Source organism: Narcine bancroftii, chromosome 7, assembly GCF_036971445.1.
Source record: "Narcine bancroftii isolate sNarBan1 chromosome 7, sNarBan1.hap1, whole genome shotgun sequence".
NCBI classification, from domain to species: Eukaryota; Metazoa; Chordata; class Chondrichthyes; order Torpediniformes; family Narcinidae; genus Narcine; species Narcine bancroftii.
This window is the reverse complement of record NC_091475.1, coordinates 83340877-83362770: the sequence shown is the minus strand read 5'-3', so window position 1 is coordinate 83362770 and position 21894 is coordinate 83340877. Positions and strand designations below refer to the sequence as shown.

Below are 21894 nucleotides of genomic sequence, written 5' to 3'. Positions count from 1 at the left end.
CAATAGTGGGGAGAGTTTTGCCTGTGATGTTCTGGGCTGTGCCCACTACCTTTTGCAAGGCTTTACGCTCAGGGGTATTGGCGTTCCCATAGCAGACTTTGATGCAGCCGGTCAACACCCTTTCCACCGCACCTCTGTAGAATTTTGCCAGGGTTTCTGGTGTCCTATCAAACCTCCGCAAACTTCTGAGGAAGTAGAGGCACTGGTGTGCTTTCTTCATGATGCCATTAGTGTGTTGGGTTCAGGAAAGATCCTTCGAGGTAGTGACTCCCAAAAACTTAAACTTGCTCATCCTCTCCACCTCTGATACCCCGATGATCACTCTGGCTTTCTTTTCCTTTCCCGAAGTCAACAATCAGCTCCTTAGTTTTGGTCATGCTGAGTACAAGGTTTTTGGTGCATTATTCAGCCAAGTTTTCAGTCTCCCTCCTGTACGCTGACTCATCCCCTGCCTTTATACAAAATTTGTAGATGGTGTTATTGTCGTACAGAGCCACACAGTTGTCCCATGGCGGGTGTTCTTCATTTCCCTCCTGACCTCATCTGCTTTTATCCCTAAGCCTGCTTCCACCTACCACTTTCTTGCTTTTGCCTTCCAATTCCACCCCTCCTGTTCACCCACCTGGCTTCATATATCTGTCATCCATTATTCCTCACTCCACCTATCACCAACTGGCCCCTCCTCCTCTCCTCGATCATCCTGACAGCCTTCTTTTTTCTCTGTTTTGAAGGAGGGTTTTGACATGAAACATCAACTATCCATTTCCCTCCATGGATGTGCGCTGAATCATTAATTTCCTTCACCGTCTTGAATGAAGGATTGGTGACCAGGTACAGTTTTCCACTTTGTGTTCAGAAGATTTGGAACAGTTGCATTCCAGAATAGCACAAGGAAATAATGCAAGGAGGAAGTAGAGAGGTCTATCATAAGTGGTATCAAGTTTGCAATGCTCACTAATCAGATGCTGGTCTGTATGTATGATGTTAGTTTTATAAAATCTTTTACTTCAAAATGCAATTAGATATGCACTTGTGGGAAAATAATTTGTCATGCTGTGGGAAAAGAGCAGGGAAACAAGACAGTAGCCTTTTTTTTACACTGAAAAGCCATGTTATTGCCGTATACACAACCCATCTCTGGAAGCCAACTTGCTTGTTCACACAGAACAGAAGAAAAGCTGGGTCCACGAGTCCTTTTTTCACAGCAAGCTGGCTTCCCAAAGCAAAAGAGGTGGGACATGTAGCACAGCAACATGGCCACACGACTCGCCTTTTTTAGACGGGTCCCGCTCCACCTCTGATACGACCTACCTTGGCAAATCAAAGCCAGGTAAGTTTTGACCCCCCCAGTCCACCAATGTTTTCACATAGCACTCAAAAGGCAGATAATACTGAGCTTTCAAGCCCTGTGTAAAAGGGGTAAGTGGTTTGCTGTATGATGAGCTAGCATAGACTTGGTAGGCTGAATGGCATCAGCCTATATAAAAAAGATCCTGTCATTCTGCAATTGAAAATTTTCTAAAGATGAATATAGCATTTCTTAGCAGCAAATCAAGGATAAGAAGCGTGTCCAAGATAGGCCCCTCATTCCAGTATCTTGAAATGTCAGAATTATGATCTCACCACCACCCTCCCTAAATGAGAATAAAAAGAGGAATTTTTGTTCCTGGTATCTTGTGCAATGTTTTTCCTTCAACCAGTAACTTGTACAGGTAGGATTTTATGTTTAAATTTAGAGATGTAGCACCATAACAGGCCCATAACACCATAACAGGCCCTTCCAACCCATGAGCTTGTGCCGACCAATTCCCGTATGTTTTCGGAAGCTGGGATGAAACCGGAGCATCCGAAGGAAACCCATGTAGTCACAGGGAGAATGTACAAACAGACAATGGTGGATTTCAATCCAGGTCACAGGAGATATAATAGCATTGTGCTAACCACCACACTAACCATGTCACAATGTACGCCAATTGGGCCACCAGTTGCCCTAACCATTCCATCAAAGGTGTTCTCATAATTGAATTCCTGTGTAGTGCCTAATGCTGTCCCGAGATCCTGAAAGGCCCCAAATAAACTGGTTCATTTTGGTTGTGCTGATACCTGACTCCCTTGCCCATCTCAGTGTCCCCTGCTATGTCCATATAGACTCTTAATCTGTCTGCTGGTGGTCTATCTGGACAACAAGTGTTTTCTTTCTCTCCAGCTATTTACATCTGTAAATCTGTTGAGATAGTGAAGCTCTTAGAACATAATCCAAGGTGTGAACTCATTAGGCTTAGTTCTCTGCTGTAAATGTGATCAAAATCGAACACGTTGATGTTAATTCCTGGGTTATGCTCCCAAGCACTGGAAGCATAATCCTGGCACGTCCTGATGCAACTGTCGCTTCTGCTAGTTATAGCAAAAAACAATGGTAGAAACACGAGGTATGCGAGAAGTCCTCTCCAGCTGTTCTAGGCTGGTAGACTTTGACACGCACTTTCAATTTGTTTTGGGTTGATTTCACATTTCACCCTAGAGCCAGAAGATTTGCTCATGCAAAAGTTAGGAAGGATGGGGAATGGGAGATTATATAAATGTGATGAGATCATCATCCTGAATCAATGGTATCCTTGTCAGACATTCAATAACTTGCGTGTCCACTCAGGACCATGGGGAAGGAAGAAAAGAACGAGTTGCATATATGCACCAGTTTCTTTTTGCAGCCATTTTTGCGCTTCACAAGGCATTTTTCAACTTATTGGTGTGTGACCTTTTTGTAATATATGTCACATTTTTACCCAGCAAGATCTTAAAAGGGAAAATGACTGGATTTGTGGTACATGGCACCCCGCAACCATCCCTCGCCGCCACCACGCCATCCACTTTTCCTTCCTTACCTGTCCTCGCCCTCCTCTCTCCGCATCGTGCTCCTCATCTCATTCCGCTGACCCTGCGTCTTGGGGGAGGGAGGGAGGGAGAGATGGATGGACACACACACACACGCACCTACCCACCACTCACGCATATGTGTGAACATAGGTCAGATGCCTACCTTCCCCCTCCCAGAGTTCCATGCATTCCAATGCACACCGCTTCCGTCGACTCAGTGCCCTCAGCAAGGCATGTGGTCCTTTGTGATGTCAGTGCCTGCCGTTCTCCACTATGCAGAATTGTTCATTGTGTGTACATGTGGGAGACACACTCAGAGCTACAGATGGATGGATATGTCTGTGAGAAACAGGGAAGCAAGATAAAGATGGGAAGAGAGAAAGGGTGGGGAGAGAGAGAGAGAGATTGCGGGTAGGCAAGGAACTAGCTGCCTTTTCCTTTAAAGACCCAGTGTGCCTTGGCATAATGAAAGGGCTGCGTGCACAGAGCACTCATGGAGGGGTTTCTTTGCCTCATGGAATTCTGAGAGGGCAGGTCTGACGTAGTTTGATGTACCGCCGAGTGCCGAAGATCTACCTTGGCGTCTTTAACCAGGGGATTGTTTCTTGGAAATTTCTGACATAGCATGAAGGTAAGGGGGTCCTTCCCTGCTGAAGGGAATAAATTATATATCTCCTGTGTGGGGTAGAGGAGGGTGGGGGAGAGGTAAGATCAGTGATGCCGAGGCAGTCAGGTGTCAAGAATTAGATTGGGAGGGGATGGATGGCTGGGGCTAGGGTCAGCAAGGCGGTGGGGCGTTGTGTTATGCTCGAGAGTTAGATGTTGGGTTTGCTTGAGCAGCGCCGCAGAGTGGTCAGTGGCAGGATCAGCGGTTGGGTAGGGCACGTGCCCTGGCTGCCATGCCTTTGTCCACATCTCATCTCCTTCCCTAAGCATCGACACAAGTTACCCACCCTCCATTCCCTCCTCAGCTTCCCATCCTAGTTGATCCTCTTTTTCTTCCCACCCATCCCAATCTCTTACTCCACACAGTCTAGTTTCCTCTCGTGTTTCTGACTTTGTTTACGTGCCCCTAGCACCCTTTGACTTCCATCCCTCCCACACCTCCCACTGTATTTATCCCTTCCACCATCGTGGGGGATCATAGAACCTTGGCTATGGTTCCAGCACATTCAACATTGTGGACAGCGGGTGTATTGGAATATTGTCCTGAGCAGATCTCGTGCAGTGTCAGTTAGTACTTGTTTTCACAACAGTGAATTTACTGAAAATCTAGCTGTTGTCAGCTAAGTAGGAAGTGCCTCAATGTTGTTCTTTTCCCATATCTTTTTCTGTAATTTAAAGTCTGGTTATCCTCTTTGAATTATCAAAGCATATTTTACAATGCAGGTAAAGTTGTGCTGAACTGTGTAAAATTTTTACCTTACCGTCATGTAATTGCTGATCACTTTTTTAAAACACAAAAAAAGGTAATTTCATTCCTTTTCCTGTCTGGTGAGAGTTTAAAGACCCAAGTGATTAAAAGTGATTAAGATGCAAGCAAAGGGGAAAGGTTGCTGGGTTATAATTATAGCTTTGTTTCTCAGAGCACCTTCTCACAAGTTTGGAATGCTCGCATGTGATGGAGCCTGCTGGTAAATCTATACTCCAGTCCAAGGTGATGACCTCAGAAATTGAATTATAGTTGGTAACCATGAGTGTGGTAATGAATGGATTTTTTTTGATAAATAACTTATTATGGATTTTCTAAGTGGGATCTAATTTTTAGATTGTTGTTAGTGCAGCTACAGGTGAACTCTGGTCAATCTTCTCAGTTTTTTTCCCCCCAAAACAACTCTCCCTGCCCCACCCTTCACCCAATTCCTCCCAAAAGAAGCTTTGCTTTCGTGTTCCTTATCACATCATCAAGTCGGGTGGGACCATTTAAATGGCCTTGATTTGGCTACAGTACTCATGCTGACACTGTAGAGTGAGTTCCCATCTTGGCTCTTTATAGTTACACACCTTTGAAATGCTCTTTTAATAAAAAGAGGATCAACAGCTATTGTATTGCTGTTGTAATGTGTGTATTTAAATAGGGTTGATTTTAACTGGCAAAACGCTCCTCATCCATAGATTGAGTTAAATGTGTCCTCTCTTCCCATTATTAATGCAGTGTTGTCTGCTTCAAGCAACATGTTGGAAATTTGTTATCGTTAATGACATTGGAGCAAATTTTCAGACGCAAGATGCCTAAATATTTTGCATTTATGGCTGTTAATCCTGAAAAGTATTTTTCCCCAATTAATACACTGAGGATTAAAAAAAAAATGATGCAGAGTTCTGATTTGGCCATCTGGAATCTGAATCTTTTTCTGAGCATGGGACTTTAGGAAAACAATATACAAGATAATTTTTTTTGTGTATTTTTAGACCGAGCCAAAAAAGACAGACACAGAAAAGATAACTTGTACAGAAATGTGGTTTATCCATCAGTATACTTGTCAGCTTGGTAGAATTTGATTTTTTTAATGTTTATTTATATTTTACTCGACTTTATATAAACTTTTAGTGGAATAAATAGGGATTTAAAATTTGTATTGATTCTTTTTCACTATTGACCTAAACTTATTGGGGAATAATTATGAGTTGGTGGGTTGGCGAGAAGTTTCAAAATGCATGCATCTTCAACATTGTTTTTTTTACATACTGCTGTACCACAAGGATGCAAGTTTCCAGACAGATGTCGAAGTTAACAAAGTTGGGATTGTTCTCGTGATTAAGTAAATATTTGATGCAGGTGTTCTTAATAAGAATGGATTTTAGAACCTGATTTAATGCTGGAGGTACATCACAGATCTTAAAAATGCTGCATATTGTTTTTCCCTGTGTCACCTTTATTTCTTGCTCTTTTGCTTCTAGATTATTCTGCCATGAGGCAGATGATTCTTTTATATTCTGTTTAAGCCTCTATTTTAATTCTATCAGATTTTCCCCCAAACCTCAGCCTCAGTGAGAACTTGTTGATTGGAATGCTGCAGCTGATGAAAATCAGAAATAAAAATACTCAACTGGTCAGGCAGACTCTGTTGAGAGAGTTCAAATTTCATATTTCCATTTATTGTCTTTTTGATGCTTGCTCATCTCTTGTGCACCTAATGTATGTCCTTCCGATTGTTGATTCTCTGAATTGACTGACGACACGAATATGGATGAATCGATCTTTACGGAACCTTTGGCATAACGTTGTTTGTATTTGCACTGTCCGTATAGAGTCAGGTAAATTATATATGCTGGAATGGTTAGTGCATAGCTATTACAGTACCAGCAAATAGGGTTCAAATCGGGTGCTGTCTCTAGACAGTTTGTGCATTCACCCCGAGTCTGCATGGGTTTCCTTCGGGTGCTCTAGTTTCTTTCCAATGTTCAAAATTTATTGGGGTTGTATGTCAATTGGGTGTAATTGGGAGGCACAGGCTCATTGCCAGAAATTGCCTGTTGCCGTGCTGCATGTTGAAGTGTAAAAGGAATAAAAAATACTCTAGTAATCACCATGCTCCGCTTCTCTCAGATACTTAAGAACAAGTATGTTGCTGCTATTCATTCCTTCTATCAAACAAATACATGAAAATAGGAGCAGAAATTGGCCACCTGGTCTGTCAAGTCTGCTTCATCATTCAACATGACTGTGGCTTCACCGCCCCAGTTGTGCCATACCACTATAGCCATCAATCTGCTGATCTTTCAAAAGTTTATCTACCTGCACTTTAAATACTTCTGATGAGTTAGTATCTGGAATTATTTCATAAGATGCAAGAGCAGATTTCAGATTTATTGTTAGGGTACATGCATGACATCGTACACAACCCTGAGATTCTTTTTTCTGTGGGCAAGGCAAAAAATACTGTACACAGCATATACATGTAAACAAATAAAGGACTGTAAACAGATAACAAATGTAAACAAATTGCAATACATAGAGAATAAAAAAAATCATTAAACTGCTCAAGTAAGAGTCCTTAAATGAATTCCTGATTGAGTTTGTCGTTGAGGAGTCTGATGGTGGAAGGGTAGAAGTTGTTCCTAAACGTAGTTGTGTGTGTCTTGTGGCACCTATACCTCTTTCCTGATGGCAGCAGCGAGAACAGAGCAAGGTGGTGTGGATCCTTGATGATTGCTGCTGCTTTCCAACAGCAGCGTTCCCTGTAGATGTTCTCGATGGTGGGGAAGGTTTTGCATGTGATGTCCTGGGCTGCGTCCACTTCCTTTGGAGGCCTTTACAGTCAGGGGTATTGGCATCCCCATATCAGACCGTGATGCAGCCAAACAATACACTTCCACCACACATCTCCAGAGTTTCTGGTGTCATACCAAACTCCTGAGGAAATAGAGGTGCGGACGTCCTTTCTTCATGATGCCATTATTGTGTTGGGTCCAGGAAAGATCCTCCAACATAGTGACTCCCAAGAACTTAAGTTTGCTCACCCTCTCCACCTCTGATTTTCCCAATGATCACTGGATTATATACCTCTGGCTTTCCCTTTCTGAAGTCAACATTCAACTCCTTAGTTTTGGTGACATTGAGTGCAAGGTTGTTGTTGTAGAAGTAGACCATTCAATTACGGCTGATATATTTTTCCTTCTCTAAAATGGGGCTTTCTTCCCGTAACCTTGGACACCCTTACTAATTAACAACCTATGAGCTTTTGCCTTAAATATACCTAATGACTTGGCCTCCACTGCCAATTGAGGTAACAAATTCAGCAGATTCACCACCCTCCGGCTCAATAAATTCTTCCTCATCTCTGTTCTAAAACGACCTGATTTTACTCTAAGGCTGTCCCCTCTGGTTTTATTCTCTCCCACTACTGGAAAATCCTCTCCATGTCAACTCTATCAAGGCCTTTCAATATTTGGTAGGTTTCGATGAGCTACTCCCTTATGGTTCTATACTCCGGTGAGGGCAGGCCCAGAACCATCAAGTGCTCCTCATACGTTAACCCACTCATCCCTGGGATCATTCTCATAAACCTCCTCTGGACCCTCTCTAGCAACAGCATATACAGGGCCTAAAATTGGTCCACATTACTCTAAATATGCTCTGATCAATGCCTTTTAAAGCCTCGGCATTACATCTTTGCTTTGCATTCCAGTCCCCTTGGGGACAAAAAAGGCTAACATTGCATTTTCCTTCCCTACTACCAACTCAACCTGCAAGTTAGCCATTGGAAAATTCTGCACAAGTCCCTCTGGACCTCTGTTCTCTGCATTCTCTCCCCATTTAGAAAATAGTCTACTTTTTTCTTCCTTCTACCAACGTGCATACTTTTATATCACTACTACAAAAGGAATCCTTAACCACAAGATTTCTTATTAATCCTTTTTCATGACTCATAACCAGATATAAAGTAGCCTGTTCCCAGGATGGTTCCATCTCACACTGTTTGAAGAAGCAATCATAATGCACCCTGCAAAGTCTTATTCAGTCATTCCTTTGTCAGTTTGATATTTTCCAACCAATATGTGAATGAAAATATCCCATGACGATTACTGTCTGCTTTCAAACGTGCCTTGGGTAGTTCTCCTTTTATGCAACACCCTACCAAGAGATCATGTTGTTGGAGCCCCTGGACTATTCCCTCCTGCATCTTCTTTCCCCATTATAATTTCAACTCAAATTAATTCTACATTTTTATCCATTGCCTCTATATCATGACTCAACACCACTGCTGGTACCTGCCTTTCCTTTTATCCTGCTTTTTTGTTTGGAACATTGTATAATTTGGAATTTGAGCATCAAATACTGGTCATCTGGCAACCATGCTCTATAGTAACAATTAGATGATACTTCAAGGTTTACATCTGTGCTGTCTTATTGTAAATGCTCCCCCCCGCCTTCCAATTTATGCGATTCACCAGGACACTGGTCCATGGAATACTTCTGTCCATCCCCATTACTAGTGCCATTGTTCCATGAATAGGAACACATTTCTACCATGGCTCCTCTGTTCTCATGGCCCTTCTTAATCCTCCCTATGTCTTTAGTGGTTCTGTGTACCATAATGTTCAGTCCTCTCCTTCCTACTCCCAAGTTTCCCAACCCTCACCTTAGCACTGGGCAGCCAACACAAAGGCGGTCTTTGTGGCAGAGAACAGTGTCTCTTCCCCGAACTATACGATCACATTTCCCTTTCCTACCCCCATGTGAATGGCTCCCTGTGCTATGGTGCTGCACAGAGTTTGCACATCTTTCCTGCAGTCACTTTGAATGTTAAATATGGCTGCCCACATCTTATTTTCCTCTATATGTTTGTATTGATTTGTTTATGCTGAATGTACTGGGTGTTTTCTTCCCTATCTGGGCAAGTCAGCCTCTATGTAGTACAGCAGGAAGTGCAAGAATAAAAATGTTGTTTACAATAAAACAGAAGTGCGGGTCATAGTATCACATAAGACAAAATGCAGGATATATTATTAATGCAGGATATATTATTAAATTGAAAAGGTAGTGTAGCAGGGCATCATTTTCTAATGACCACTTCATTCAAGGAAAAACACTGCCTTTGAATCTGGAGGTTCATATTTTCGGACACCTGTATCTTCTGCCCTAATTTTGGGGGGGTAGGGTGGGGAGGTGTTTGGGGAGAGTGTGTGATGGGGGTGGGATGTGGTATGTTGGCTGCTTTCCTGAAGCAGTGGGCGGTTAAGATAGAACCAATGGAGGGGATTGGTTTGCATGATGGCCTGAACTGCCTTCGCACCTCTTGGCAGTTTTTGCGGTCTCGTGGAAGAATCAGAATTTGTTGTCATGAACGTGTTGCAAAATTTGGCCTTTTGCAACAGCATTACAAGTGCAAATATTGCTATAAATGACACTTCAAAATAAATAAACAGTGCAAGAAAATAGGAGACAGTGACAAGGCTGCTTTCTTAAGACACAACCTCTTGGAGGTGTCCTCAATGGAGTGAAAACCAGTGCATGTACCAAATTGTGATATTTTCTACGGTATAGATATAACAGTTGGTAAGGAATATAGGAGATGTGCTGAATTGCCTTCGGCTTCTGAGGAAATAGAAGCATTTATGTGCTTTATTAGCTGAAGCCTCAACATGGTTGGATCAGGACAGGTTATTGGTATTATTTACTCTTAAAAACCTAAGTCTCTCTGTCACCTGCACTTCATCACCAGCATTATGGACAGAGGTATGTGTTGTACTCCGCTTTCTGGAGTCGATGATAAGTTCCTTTGTTGACACTGAGGCAGATGTTGTGGTCCTGACACCATGCCCCCATATTCCCTGTATCTGTGTCATCATTACTTGAAATCTGCCCTACAAGGGTGGTGTCATCTACTAACCTAGAGATGGTGTTTTAGCAGTATTTGGCTTCCCAGTCAAAGGAAGATCCTGAGGCCTAAGTTTGGTGATGAGTCTGTTTTGGACTATGGTCCAGAAGGTGGAATAATAGTCAATAAACCCAAGTCCAACATGTCTAGAGGTTCCGGGCTGAGTGTAGGGCTAAGGAGATGGCATCTGCTCAAGGCTTTTCTGCAGCAGGATGTTTCTGTGATTTAGGTCATGGACAGTCTTAAATTATAATCTGTACACCCAACTGCTGGTGTAGTTGACCCATCTCCCACACCTTTAGCTGTTGTGGGGGAAAAAATGAATGTTGTTTTTCTGTTTCTTAACCAATGTTGTATCCACACAAGCCCTGTCCCTTTAATTGGACAAAACTGTCCATTGTGTGTCATTTTATTCAATTTCTTTTTAAGATCCATTATGCCAATCTACTCCATTACTTTATCAAAAATTCAATTGTTGTTCAACTCCATTTGTGCTGAACACTTTTTTTTCCCCTCATCAATGGCAAACAATTTGGATGCAGATTAATGTCCATGAATTTTTCTAGCATTAGGTTGGCTGTTTGCCTGGTCAATGTAAGATTGAATAATTCCTTGTTATCAAAAGATTTTTGTTTCTTGTTCCAACTTCACTGGCAGTTTGTTGTCCTTTCTTCATCCCACCGTCATTGGCCCTGTGGTAACGTCACAATGACAGGTTTAGGCAGTTCTGCGATTTTTTTTTTTTTTGAATTTCATTCTGAAAGTATTGTCGCAATTCACTATTGACAATGAGGAATCTGAGGACTCACACCCCAATCCAGGAGAGGGTGGAGGCAGAGCAAAGAAATAAATGTTTCACCTGTTTCACATACCTAACTATAGAAATAGAAAGTATGCATCAGAATGATACACCCAACAGAAAACTCATCTTGTGTGAAGCAAAGGCATTATCATGAATGTGCAGTTACATTGCTCTTTTAGGACTGCAGTTTCTGTCATCCCAGTCAAAAACTTTTCTATTTGACGGATGCTGATGGCTTCCCTTGTGTTGATTCTATTGGAGATAAACAATGAATTCTAATTCTAACTAAGGTTTCCCGATTTCCTTTTGCAACACGTTTTGTAGGGTTCTGTTTTTTCTAAACTTCCCTGCACTCCCAAATTCCCACATTTCCAAAATGAGGCAGGATCAGACTGGGGTATATGGCAGGAAGCATGGGTTATTAGGATGGCGGCACAGCAGGTAGTGCTGCTCCTCACAGCTCCAGTTTGATGTTGACCTTGGGCGCCATCTCTGGACCTTCCAAATTTTCTCAATGAACATGTGGGATTTATTCCACATCTCAAAGACGTGCAGATTGGTGGGCCAATTGACTTCTGTTTACTGAAGATTAACTCTATTTATTGTAGGTGGGGATTGTGAGATTCAGATATATTTGTGAGAGGTTAGTTTATAAGGGAATAAGTTTAGGAGCATGTGGCTCCAGAATTTTCTTTTATCAACCATATGGCCTCCAATGTCCAAAGGAAGTATAAAAATAAATAAAGCAACAGAGGATGAATTTGCAACTTTCTACCTCACCATTTTTTGGGCCGTGTTAATTCAAAAGGCTTGATTTGACATTAGCTCTCTTGACACCACATTGGAAAGCAGGTACAGCATGTACTCCTCAACCAATGCCTACAAAGCAGACAACAATCTGCTTAAGGAACTCAGCAGGTCAAGGTGCATCATTGGGAGCAAAAGAATGGTCGATGTTTCAGATCAACCCTTCATCGAGATATGATGGTGGGCAAATTGATGCTGATGGTGTTTCCTCCACATGGTGTCTTCTTGCTTGCCACGAAGGGAGATAGCCTTGAAGTACCTTGGTACATTGCTGCAGTGAATAAAAAGGCCCAAGCCTATTACATTGGGTGGTGGAGGTTACTATTAAAGCCATTGGTACAAGCACAACGAACTGAGCTTCTTGAATTTTGCTGCTGCCACAGGATGACATCCTTGGACCAAGTGGTTTTTAAGGCTGAAGTGTATAGTGACGTATTCTTGCTGGTATCTCTAGTTCTTTTCTGATAACAGCTTGAAACCAAGATGTTCATTTATGGTGGAGAACACCAAGTTTAAGATGTTATCATGTTTCCGAAGATTATTCTTTTGTTTCTGTTGGGACTCGTGGGATCAAAATGAGTTGGCATAGGAAACTACAGAGCTTGTTAGCAGTTCTTATAATGGAGTGAATTGCACCTGGCAATGGCAGTAATACATGGCATGGTTGTTCAGGAGTGGCAACTGGGTCTCAGAAACTTGGATCCTGTTAACCTCCTAACAATTCAGATTGTTAAAGGCCTTTATAGTGTTTCCTTGAAACTCTGATAATCAGAACCATTTGTAAACATGGAGAAAAAATAGCAATGAAATGTTTAAATACTATTTTTTTAAAAATTAAAATATGATTTAATTTTCCATTAAAAAAAAGTTTGAAATGGGAAGAGCCATGGGAATGAATTCAGCTTTTCCATCGTTGTTCAATGATCCCAATCAAATGAATGAATGGACACACCTGTCAGATTGGCAGATCTGAGTGCACCAGCCCCTTAGTATGTTACTAAACTGTCCTTGGCCCCAGCTCTGAGACCAAATGTATAGCAATAGTTCAGATGCCCCAACAACTAACCTCCAGTTTAGTCCTCACTGAAGTAATACACAGGCGAGGAAACTGGAGCATGTGATACAGCCGGCAAAATTGTGACCAAAATTTACTTGGAATAGATTGGAATGTGACAACTTTTGGCTCCTTGGGCAGAGAAACTGGAGTCAGAAGGTCCTCACGAATTCTATGTGCTAATGTAGCAATAAATGCACCTAGCTTATAAAATATGGTTCCACTGCCTTCAATCGACTTGAATTTCATAAGCAAAGTTCAGTGAGTGAGTACATCCAATAAAGTAATTTACACAACGGGGATGAGTTGAAGCATGTTAAATTGTTGCTTGCTTCCGTCTTTTTGCACTCTCCATCACCTCCCTGCACCGTTCTAACCTCTTTCTCAACCCGGAGACCTACCCACTAGCTCTGACCCACTTGGAATTCCACAATCCGCATTTTTACTGAAACGATAGAACTTTCAGGTGAGAAACTGGGAATGTCTCAGTGGAATCCTGGCAAAGCAGCTCGTCCCAGTTTTGTATTGTCTGCACGTGAGCTGCTATTGGAGAGGGGAGGAAAAAACTGATATCAATAACAATCCTCATTCACTCATCGTGTACAACACCCTTCCATTATTTTACCAGATATGTTAATGAATGATCTATCCATTGGAACAATCTTATCCTGGCTGAGGGAAGCAAAAAGAACTGGCACATGGGCAATGTTTACCAAGCAAACAGATAGGTTGCAGTTGATTTGATGTCAGTCAAAAATGAAGGTGGACTTGTTTCAAGCCTCTATTTTGAGGTACCAGTCGAGGCTTTAAAAAAAATCAGTTCTGCACCGAACTTGTTGATTTCAGTGTTTGAATGTTGTTGGAAAACATATGCTGTACTGAATGCATGTGGCGTGCTCCTCCACATGAATGATAAAGAAAGGTTTTATAGAAACAAGCCATGACATGCCCAGCCATACTTTGATCAAATAAATTAAACAATTTAATTCTAATTCTTTGAAGTAGAAACATTTTAGTGGTTTAAGAATGCATATCATTTCGAAGCACAAGTATATTTCAACGTACTCTGCTTTAAACCAGTCTGCATTACTTGTTTTTAGTCCAGCAGAGGCAAGTATTAATTTTGAAATCAAAGAGAGCAGATTTGTTTGCAATGGGATTGTTTTTTTAATACTTTTCAATATCAAAGTCCATTTCATTGTTGATAGAAACTATGCTCTCGTGTGCTGTGACCTAAAGCAATCAACAAAAAGTTTTGGGCATCTGTTTATTTTTAACCTTTATTAATCTTGCTTTACTCTTGCCATAATAAGGTTTCTGTAACAAATGTTCATAGGTAGGTAATCATACCACACCTTGTTTAAGTAGCGTGTACAGCACTGTATATTTAAATTAATCCTTTCACTTTGGAAAATGTTGAGCTTCACCACAAAACCAATATTCCATTTGTATTTGACTTCAGTGTGACAGGAGGAAATGTTGATCTCCGCTGCTTCTCATTCGAGTCAGCGGGCAGTTTCTGGGTGGGTGAATATTCATGAAAAGTTTATTTAAATAGACACCAGTAGTAATCTCATATGTCAAGAGAGACTAAAACGAGGGTGGAATGTTTATGTAATACAAACGTCAGGAATGGTTGCTGCCCACACGTTGTGCAGTCATACTATAACAGGTAATAGACAGTGACAGTCAGTCCCATGGGTGGCCCAGATCAATAGGTTGTCATTTCTGATTCATTAGATAATTTCTCTCTCTTTCTCCACCCCTCCCCTTTCTTCATTGCTTTTAACCCGGTACTGGATGTTAGACTGAACTAGTTTCCCTTGAGTTCTTTGTAACTGAGCTGGTAATTCACTTTGTTTTTTTCAGGACAACATAAATGTTTTCCTGAAGGGCTGTCAGAAAATTGGTTTGAAGGAAGCACAGCTGTTTCACCCAGGAGATCTCCAGGATTTATCCAGTCGAGTCACTGTTAAGTAAGTGCAGCTTTTGTTTTTAACAAACTCATGGGATTGGTTGTCCAGTGCTAGCAAAAATTGTTGTGAGTATTAGCGTGCATGAGGGTACTGTTTCTTGAAGCTTATATGTTTATGTTCCTGCTGGGGCTTGTGCTCTGAACGATGGATTGCATTGTGAAAAATTGGAGAGAAGATCAAGATTTGGTTGGTTGAATGGGCTAACCAATCTTTTCAAATGATTCCTGGAAGGCAGTTATGAAGGATTTGAAGGGAAGATATTTCTGCTGTGGGTTATGTTGGCTGAAACTCAGAATTATTTAAATCTGCCATTTGCTATCTTCCATCACCAAACGGTCGTGCTCTCTCATGCCTCCAAATTTGAAACCAATTTAGGTTTAGTGGAAAATGGCAGGTGGGAGGAGGGGAAACAGACCACACTCTTCCTGCCTTATGATCATTGATTATCATTACTGGGCTTTGATGTTTCCATGGAAGTTTCTCAATTATGAATGAGAGATTTACTTTAGCAAAGGCTGGGCTTGTGGAAAGTTGACATGGTGTTGCAAGCATACAAAATTAAATAATAGTCCTTGAGTAATCCTGAAGTGGTCAAGCTGAGTCTACCTGTAAGGAACACTTATTTGTTAGTAAGATGGCAATGCATGCCGTAATTTGGAGGATCACTCCAGTCGTGTCAGTACACATCCAGATTGTAATAATTCCCCTGCCTTATTTTCATATCTGTAATGTCAAAAAGCCCATCACCTAATATTTTTATAATAGAAATATTTCTGTCATGCCACAGGCTTTCATTCACAATTGTCATTGCCGTGTTCAGTCCAGGCCTAGATTGTCACCATGTTTTGGGGTACTATTAGTTATGAGCAATGTTAGTGTTTTGTTCAGCATGGACCATTTTCAAAATAACAACTAGAAACTAGTGACATGATAATGAAGAGGTTGTACTGTTGCACGAGATCTTATTTCTGGTTTGTGATGCCCTGATTTGCTGAGGCTTTTAGGCGATAATAACATGGCACGGTTAGTGTAGTTCTGTGCGCAAGCTCTTGAAGCTCTAGCAGCCTGGGTTTGAAGCTGTCTGTTAGGAGTTTGTACGCTCTCTCCGTGCCTTTGTGGGCTTCCTCCAGGTGCTCTGATTTCCTCCCATCCTCCATAACCATATGGTGTTTGTTGGTGAATTGGTTGGTTTGGAGGGCACAGGCTCGAGGCCAGTAAGTCCTGTTATTGTGCTGTACGTCTAAATTTAAAAACAATAATATCTTTAGAAAGTTTAGATTGGAAACAGCATGACAGAAATAATGCACAGCAAAGTTATCTTTTGAGTTACAGTTGATTGTAGAAGACTCAGCTGCAGGATCTCTATTAGAGTGAGCCACAAACTTGATTCTGTTATCTCAACCTTCAATTCTGAATTTATTCACACTATTTCTGTTCCTGAATGGACAGCAGTAGTTTTAGGGTTGGGCATAGAATAGGTATTCTCTTTCCCATTTATATCTTTACTCTTACAATTAACACGCTCTGATAAGTGACTTAATGTTGTCAAATTGTAGAATATGGCATGATATTTCTGTGCACAGTTAAAATAGTGTAGCAGTAACTTTGAGAGCTTTTATGGGAGAGGAATATTTTGAAAAGTTGAAAGGGAAATGGTAACAATGGAGATATTTGCCAATTTGTACAAAATGATTCACAGTGATTAAGCCATATTATTTTGTGACTTATACGTTGGCAAATCTTTAGTTGGAGCATAATTACAGTTATAAACACTTTTTCAACAGAGTTTGTACAGGTTGAATAAAAAAGAAATGCCTGAGAGTGGGGCTCATGTTATTATTCCAAATATCTTTCATTTTCCTTTGCTGTTGGTCATTAATTGAGGGCAATATTAATTTGGGAAACTTCAAGGACTGCAATCTTCCCATTGGTATTTCAGTTTGTTTCTCCCTTCAGATTGCGGGCATTTGCACTTTTTGTCATTGGTGACCAATATCAGTAATTGGGATAATTTTGGAACACCTCAGGAAGTGTTGTAAATCCAGTGCATGGCAATTAAAGGTGGGAAATCTGTAATCCAGGTGAGAATGCATTTACCTGGGACCACATGATTCATTGAAATAGAGCTGAGAAACAGGTTCTTCAACCCTTCGTGTTTATGTTGACTATCTAGTATCTGCCAACACTAATTCCATTTACCGCACCCAGCCCAAGACATCAAAAAGTATATGTTCTAATTATTGAAGAAAGTTGTCACAGTTTCCTGAAGACTATACTTTTTGACCGCTCAGTGTCTATGATCAAAAAAAAGGAAATATTTTAAATTTAGACATACATAGTAACAGGCCATTTTGGGCCAATTTACACCTAATTAACCCCCCCTCGTGGATTTTGAATGGTGGGAGGAAACCAGAGCCCCCGGGGAAAACCTACACAGACAACGTACAATCTTTCCTTACAAGCAGTGCAAGATTCGTACCCCAGCCCTGATCACTGGTGCTGTAAAGGCGTTGTGCTAACTGCTACGTCAACTTTGCTGCCTAAATTTGATGAATAGTATTTTGCTGTAAAGAACATAAGGCACGGCTTATTTTCCATGCTATGGATGGAATCTTACCCTTGGTGTGAAGGATTGAAGCCCTGCTTTTGAACTTGGAGGATTTGTAGGTGTTTTTAAAAGATGCACAATTTATTTTGTCAAGCACAAGCGAATGCCATTGAACAGGTTTGACCAGCAGTTGTGCTGCAACAAAAAGTGAAGCTATTAACTCTTTTCTCTTTCTACTTTTCTCATGTGTTGGTTGTAACAATAATGTAGCTTCATTTTCATTGAGAATTTTATAACAAGCGAAAGGATGTGTAATTTTTAATTTAAAGTGAAGACCACAATTAACAGGAACCTTAGTTGAACTAACTCGATAAGCTGCATGGGTTCAATGGGTGAGAGGGTTGTTATCCATGACAGGAACGTCCCTCCTGATTTCTCATTCTTTCCACTATCATGAGGACACGTGTTGGAAATGTGATGAATTATATCTACTTCTCTAAAGGAATGTCACTCCAAGCTGAAATCCATCAAGAACTATAGCAGCCTTCTTGATGGGCCCCCTTTACTCCACCTTGAACTCTCTTTGCTACCAGTCCTGGAGCAAGGTAAATAATGCAAAAAATACACCAACTACCTCCAAAGTGCCTTCCAAACCCAATTGCTCTATGATCTGCAAGGTAAAGGTTCATGGGGGACACCAGTCCAAGTGGTACAGCATCCTGACGTGCGTCACTGAGTTGGTATCCTGGAATTCTCTATCAAACAGCAAACATAGGGATACAGGAACTGGCAGACTGCAGTGGTTCAGTAGGGATGCATACCATCAAGCTGCAAAGGCAACTGGGAATACAAGTGTAACTTGATCCCAATCCCAGTATAGAATAACATACGCAGGTACTTCTGAAATCAGTAAGTGCAAGTTTTCAGCTGAAATACATCTGGGTCACTTGGCATTCTTCATGGTATTGCTGCACATCATCCTGAGCCATGGCCAAAAAATTCTTTGCTCATCCAACAACAACTTCATGCAAAATGGATCCGAGACCCTTCATGAACCGGGTTCAAAGGTGGTCCTGTGTTACAGTCGTGCCAGAACTTTAATTGTCCTTCTTTGAAGGACTCATTGTAAATTAAATAGCTGGCATACTTTCTCGCATACTTTCGGCCAAACTGGCCTGTTTCTATGTTGTAATTGTTACATGGTTATATAACTGTGTTTGAAAGCCACGGCAATTACTTTTGGGGTTGAGCGAATACCAGCCCCTCCTGACACAAAATGTAGTTGCCTAGAATGCACATTAGAATTTTTTTTAAAAATACTTTTTTAAAATATATTCATACAATCTTTAAACTTTTATACATTTCAAATATATATTAGATATTTTCAAGCAAAAGAAAACAGAAAAAAATTCCCCCTTTTCCCCTCCTCCCACTTCCAATATAAGAATATAACTTTTCATACCATCAGACCTCTTATTTCTTTCATAATTCTTTTTTATAGGATAGCACGCCTTTACATACCTTGAAGGGTCAGGTTTAGCATTGGACCCCTACATAATCTAAGTATGGTTGCCATATCTTAATAAAAGTGTTGAATTAATTTTTTTAAGTTATGTGATTTTTTTTCCCATGAGTAAACAACTGCGCATCTCCCCAGCCCATCGAGTAGGGGGAGATTCAGACTTCCAGGCGATAGGTGTACACTTTTTGGCCACAGCCAGGGCTACAGGGCTACCTTAACAAAACAGATTTGAAATTTAGTCCATTTGTTGCTCAGGTTCATGAGGTTGCCCAGAAGGTACAACTCTGGATCATGTGTGAAGTCCACCCCTGTTATTCTTGTTGGTGCTTCAGTGATATCATTGCCAGAATGGTCTTATTTTCATGCACGACCATGTAGAATGTATAAAGGTTCCAATTTTGATGCCGCACCTAAAGCACATTTCAGATTTTGATTTATGTAATTTTTGTGGTGTGAGATATAAGTGATGTAAAATTACATTGAACCAATCTATATCTCGCATTAACCATTGATGTCATACTGTCCAAACACCAGTCAGACCAGCATCCCTCTGGTATTGTGATCCGACTCCCACCTTTCTCTCGACCTTTGTAGGCCTGGCTTAACACTTTTGCCTTGGAGAGCAGAATACATCCTAGTTATGAATTTGGGTCTGTTTCTCAGTCAAAGCATTCCCTCCACTTCGTCACTGGAGGGTGGGGCCCCATCTCTCTCGCAAGAAGGACCTTAACTGATGAAATCAGTAGAAGGTTCCATTTGACAGATTATATTTCTGTTTTAGTTGTTCAGAGGACATAAGTAGCCCTTCTTCATAGCAATCTTCAATATATTTAATCCCTTTCTCGTGCCAAATATTTAAAATTCAGTTCCCCCAGTTCACGGGCAATAGTTTGTTTTGGCCCAAAGGTGTTTTTGGTGATCTTGCCACTTTTTTCCCACCTAAATACTCTCATTAATCTCATGCTAAATTTTAATCATACATATTAGAATGGAGTTAACTTTTCTCTTGATATTAATTTGACATTCTATTTATAAATGAAATCCTTTGCTGTAGCTCTTTTTCATAGTCCCATTTGGATCCCTTCTTTGAAAAAGGATGAGAGGAACCTCGCCTGGGCTGCTAAATAAGACATTTTTAAAAAATCTGGTAATCTTAATCCTCCCATCCTATCACATTAGAATCTTATTGAGTCGAATGCAAAGTCAGAATGCCACAGATACTGGAAATCTGAAAAGAAGTATTCCGTTTGATCAAGCAGTTTAAGATATCCTGAAGTGTGAAGTGTTATTTATAGCTCTCTTCTGGTTTCCCAGTGCATGCTTCCACATGTCTTGTGGTTCCACCACTGCATCTCTTCCTTAAAAGTCATGTGAAAAGCATGGCATATCGTTGAGTTTGCAAAGTCTGTCAATGGAAAAATATGCACGTTCAATAGATGAGAATATCATGTGCATTTCCAGATGGCTAATCAATCAGTCACAGGGTGGGGTTACCAAATGCCAATGTCTGTTTGAGAATACTGATTCACTGTGACAGGTATCAGGATTGCCTCTCCCTATTTCTCAACACTCATGCCATTGATGTTTACTCATTCAGTTTTATTTATCATTGTTTTTACAAGTTAGCTGTTATTTGTGCATTGACTGCATGATAACTTGAAACCAAAAAAAAGTAATTTAATGTTGCATGAACAATAGATTTACAAAATGTTAACAGTGCAAAAAGGAGGCTATTGTCCTTTTAAATCCATACTGGCTCTGTAAAAGCATCTGGTCAACAAACTTGATTTGTTATGAATTGGGGGTTTTCTTAAGGCATATGGGCCGTGTTGAGGAACAAAGTCAATGAAGTAAGATGGATAACCTGCTCTTGCTATTGGAAATTAGTTTATTTGGTTATGGCCAAGAAGCTAGCTTTCTGAGATCACACCTGGAATTTTTTCCTTTTGGCATTAAGGCAGCGTTGAAGGTCAATTTGAAGGTACTTCTGAATGTTGCAGAAAACGTAAACGGTTTAAGATTGACAAATCGTGTTGGCACCTTTCCTTGTGGCCATGAAACTGAGTTTGATGGTTTCAGCAAGGCCTTCTGAATGGAGGTGTGCAATTCATTAGACTGCTGAACAATGGCAGCAGGTAACACAACATCTATAGGAAGCAAAGGGATATAACCAACATTTTGGGCCTCTACCCTTCGTTCAGACATGAGCATAAATAAATAAATAAGGTGGGTAGAGGGGCAGGGGAAGGGGCACAGTCCAACAGGCAAAAGATCATGGGTGGAAAAGGGCGGGAGAACAGAAGAGATAAAAGCTGAGAAGTGATAGGTGGCGAGGTGGCTCTCTGAAAGGAGAAGGAAGGGGGTGGGCAGCTGGAGGAAAGGAGATGGATAGAGAAAGAAAGAGATAAGAAGGGAGGGGCTTACCATAAACTGGAGAAATCAAGCTCATACTGAGTATTCGGTATTGCTCCTCTAATTGGCAGGCAACCTCAGGGTGGCAGTGCATGAGGCAATGGGCAGTGTGGGAATGGGGTGTGGAATTGAAATGGTTGGCCACTGGGAGTTTCCCCAATGTTCCAGCAGACAGAGTGAAGGTGCTCAACGGAATGATCTCCCAGTCTGCGTCCAATCTCTCCAATATATAGGAGACCACAATGGAACCGCCAGGTGCAGTAGATGACCCCTGGTGATTCACAAGTGAAGTGTTGCTTCACTTGAAGGATTGTTTGGGACCCAGAATGGTGGTGAGAGGGGAAACATAGGCGCGTGTAGCATTTCCAGTGGTTACGGGTAGGTGTTAGTGGGAAGGGAGTTGCAGAGGGAACAGTTGCTGCGGAAAGAGGGGAAGGGAAAATATGCCTGGTGGTGGGATTACATTGTAGGTGGTGGAATTTGTGGAGGATAATATGTTGGATGCAGAGGCTGGTGGGATGGCAAGTGAGAACAAGGGGAATCCTGACCTTTTTGCATCTAGGGGTGGGTGGGG

The 21894-nt window shown here is 41.2% G+C and overlaps 1 protein-coding gene across 4 annotated transcripts in view; it reads left to right on the top strand.

The window, feature by feature from the left end:
- LOC138739087 (LIM domain only protein 7-like) overlaps positions 1 to 21894 on the top strand; it is a 218083-nt gene that overhangs the window by 77205 nt on the left and 118984 nt on the right. For all 4 annotated transcript variants that reach the window (XM_069890547.1, XM_069890546.1, XM_069890545.1 and 1 more), the window contains exon 3: positions 14732 to 14838. In XM_069890547.1, coding sequence (XP_069746648.1) covers positions 14732 to 14838 — 107 coding nt within the window. The remainder of the gene's footprint in view (positions 1 to 14731; positions 14839 to 21894) is intronic.